The sequence below is a fragment of the Herpailurus yagouaroundi genome, unplaced genomic scaffold (assembly GCF_014898765.1).
Source record: "Herpailurus yagouaroundi ecotype Mexico unplaced genomic scaffold, PumYag 202, whole genome shotgun sequence".
NCBI classification, from domain to species: domain Eukaryota; kingdom Metazoa; phylum Chordata; class Mammalia; order Carnivora; family Felidae; genus Herpailurus; species Herpailurus yagouaroundi.
The window spans coordinates 11,615,090-11,618,060 of record NW_024412433.1 but is presented as its reverse complement, the minus strand read 5'-3'; the positions used below and the strand labels follow the sequence as shown (position 1 = coordinate 11,618,060).

General features: G+C 43.6%; 1 protein-coding gene across 2 annotated transcripts in view; it reads left to right on the top strand.

Moving 5' to 3' along the window:
* COL4A3 (collagen type IV alpha 3 chain) overlaps positions 1 to 2,971 on the top strand; it is a 138,925-nt gene that overhangs the window by 119,558 nt on the left and 16,396 nt on the right. For both annotated transcript variants that reach the window (XM_040450823.1, XM_040450822.1), the window contains exon 42: positions 2,571 to 2,756. In XM_040450823.1, coding sequence (XP_040306757.1) covers positions 2,571 to 2,756 — 186 coding nt within the window. The remainder of the gene's footprint in view (positions 1 to 2,570; positions 2,757 to 2,971) is intronic.

Below are 2,971 nucleotides of genomic sequence, written 5' to 3'. Positions count from 1 at the left end.
AACCGACTTCAGCCAGGTCACGATCTCGCGGTCCGTGAGTTCGAGCCCCGCGTCAGGCTCTGGGCTGATGGCTCGGAGCCTGGAGCCTGTTTCCGATTCTGTGTCTCCCTCTCTCTCTGCCCCTCCCCCGTTCATGCTCTGTCTCTCTCTGTCCCAAAAATAAATAAACGTTGAAAAAAAATTAAAAAAAAAAAATTATGACCACCATTGCAAAGCGAATGAATCAGCAACTGTGATCCAACTTTGGAATTTCTTTCCATCGAAAATCTTTAAAAAATCAGAAGACTTCCTATGTAGTCCTTGGTTGTGGCTGTTGGCATGGTTTAAATGTATCACCTCCTAAAAGGGTGTAGGGGGAATTGCTGGCTTGTCCATGAGCACCCCTCTCCTCTCTGTGGGCACCCCTCTCTGCTATTCTGAGCAGGGGGCAGCGGGGTGGGAATAACATGCAGTGATGACATGAATTCTTTCTCACCTTGTTATCTTCATGGGTCTGCCTCCCACCCCCAGGGCCAGCTTGTGGTTCAGACTATTTTTTATTAAGGGCTGGCTACCAGTAACTCTCTCAATGCCAAACATGGCAGTTTGCAGAAATGTCATTCAAAGTATATACAAGATTTTAGGTTGACAGACTCTGAGTCCGGATTTCTCATGGCAGTGTTTTACAAGATAAGCAGCTTCTTCAAACTTCTTCCATTTTGTGGAGAAATTTGCCAGAAGAAATATTAGATCATTTGCATCTTCTATGGACCCTTCACAGACGTGGGTCCTGCGGACAGGAGTATTTTATTAGCAAAAAGCGTTCTTCCTATTGAGGACCTCTGGGTAGCGATGCTTGCGGGAACCAGCAGGGAGTAGCTGGGTCCTACTGAGAAGCTCAGAGGGGCAGGAACTGCCTCTCCACCTGTGAGCTCAACTGTGAAAGTCTACAAGAGCTGCGCTTTTCCATTTGTTTCTTGGTGGTGTCATGGTCTCTTTGGTTGAGCTCAGTATCCTCACACTTCCTGGACCCCACCTTCCTCCACGAGCATGGAGGCTTCTCCAGGTCTCGTTCACAGATCAGGTTTTAGAATTACGGCCAAAGGGAGAGTTTCTGTTCATTTTCCTAGGCTAAGGTCAAAGTTTAACCATTTGGAGTAAGAATACTTTGGCATTTGTTTGGAAATAAAATTTAATATAAAATGATCATACCTTAAGTCAAAAAGCCCCAATTATGTAAGTAGATGATTATGTGCCTCAGTCCCTCTAGGATAATGAAATATGGAGAAGACTTCACTGAGACTCCCAAATGCTAAAATGAAATCATACTGTGAAACAAGGAAGCATCTTTATGGGCATGGACCATACAACCTAAGACCACATCTTGGGGTCTCCGACCACTGCCAGACTCTGTTGTACAAATACCCAGCATTTCAGAGCTTCAAGTGAGCTGAAGCCATCTAACCGCTTTCTTTGAAAAACGTAAATTACAAGTATAAAAAAAAAAGCTAAAGAACATGATAGACAAAGGCTAGATATTCAATATTTTAATATCCATCTATTTTATTTTCATCATCACTCTGCCTTCCTGCACGATAACGTCCCAAGCCCTTCCCTGTGCTAGCAGCCTCATCCTTCTTCTTCCTGTCCCCTACCTGTGTGCCATTCACTATTTCTAGAATAACACAGAGAGAAAAAATAGGAGGGAGTGATTATTTGCATTTCATACGTTTCCCATTCATGAACATCAAAGCCCAATTTTCTTGAAGGTTCTCCAAGGTGAAGAATATTAGTAATTAAGCGGTGACTTTTTGGGAATCCTCATTGGTAATTCCAAACCCCCAGCCACCGCCTTCCCTTCCAGACTAGTGTTTGTTTGTGTTACGGGGGAGAAGAAAGGAGAGAAGAGGGATTGCAACTTTGTTGTTCCTTTGTCTGGGTTTAGCTGTGTGACTCTTCAGATGCACACATCAATGCCAGGAAGTTTAGCTCTGAACCTTCTCTCTATTCAATGTCGTTGTAATTAAAGTTCATCAGATAATATTAATTGAAGCAGATAGTGACACAAGACTTCAGAGTTACACTACACTTTTCCATCTGTATATTATCTCACTTGATCTTTAAAGACTGAGCTACATTAGGTGTTTAAAGTAAGAAAAACTGGGGCACCTGGGTGGCTCAGTCAGTTAGGTCTCTGACTCTTGATTTTGGCTCAGGTCATGATCCCCAGGTCACAAGATCGAGCTCCACATCAGTCTCCTGGCTGGGCATGGAGACAGCTTAAAATTCTTTCCCTCTCTCTCTCTCAAAAAAAAAAAAAAAAAGAAAGAAAGAAAAAGAAAAAAGAACAAAAGAGAAACTGACACATATAATAGTGAGGTGACTTTGACAAAATCAAAAGACTGAACTAAGGCAGAAATTAGTCTCGACTCAGTTTCTTATAGACCTGTATTTCTTTTACCAGCCTCTTTCAAAAACTATGTTGTGAATCTTAACGCCTTTTAAGCACAGCATCTGCGTTACTAGAGATTGCAATTGTAACTCCAAGTAGAAGACCATTACAGAAACTTACCAAACCTTTTCCTTTGCAGGAGCCAAAGGAGACAGGGGAGCCCCAGGCTTACCCGGCCTCCCCGGCAGGAAAGGGATAGTGGGAGATGCCGGGCCGTGGGGACCCACCGGCATGACGGGACTCCCAGGACCACCGGGTTTTCCTGGCGCAGTCATCCCTGGCCAGAAAGGAAATCGAGGTCCACCAGGCTTCAGAGGAAACCCAGGTAGAGGGTCTACTTTTAAATAAGATAGAAGAATGGAAATAACGTTTGACAACAGCAGCTTTCAACCTTCCCCTGGTGTGACCTCTTTGCTTCTTTTTCCCTCTGGTCTTTACCTGCTTGCTCTAGCGGAGTGCAGCAAAGCTGCTGGAGTTTTTCTTTCTTTCTTTCTTTCTTTCTTTCTTTCTTTCTTTCTTTCTTTCTTTCTTTCTTTCTTT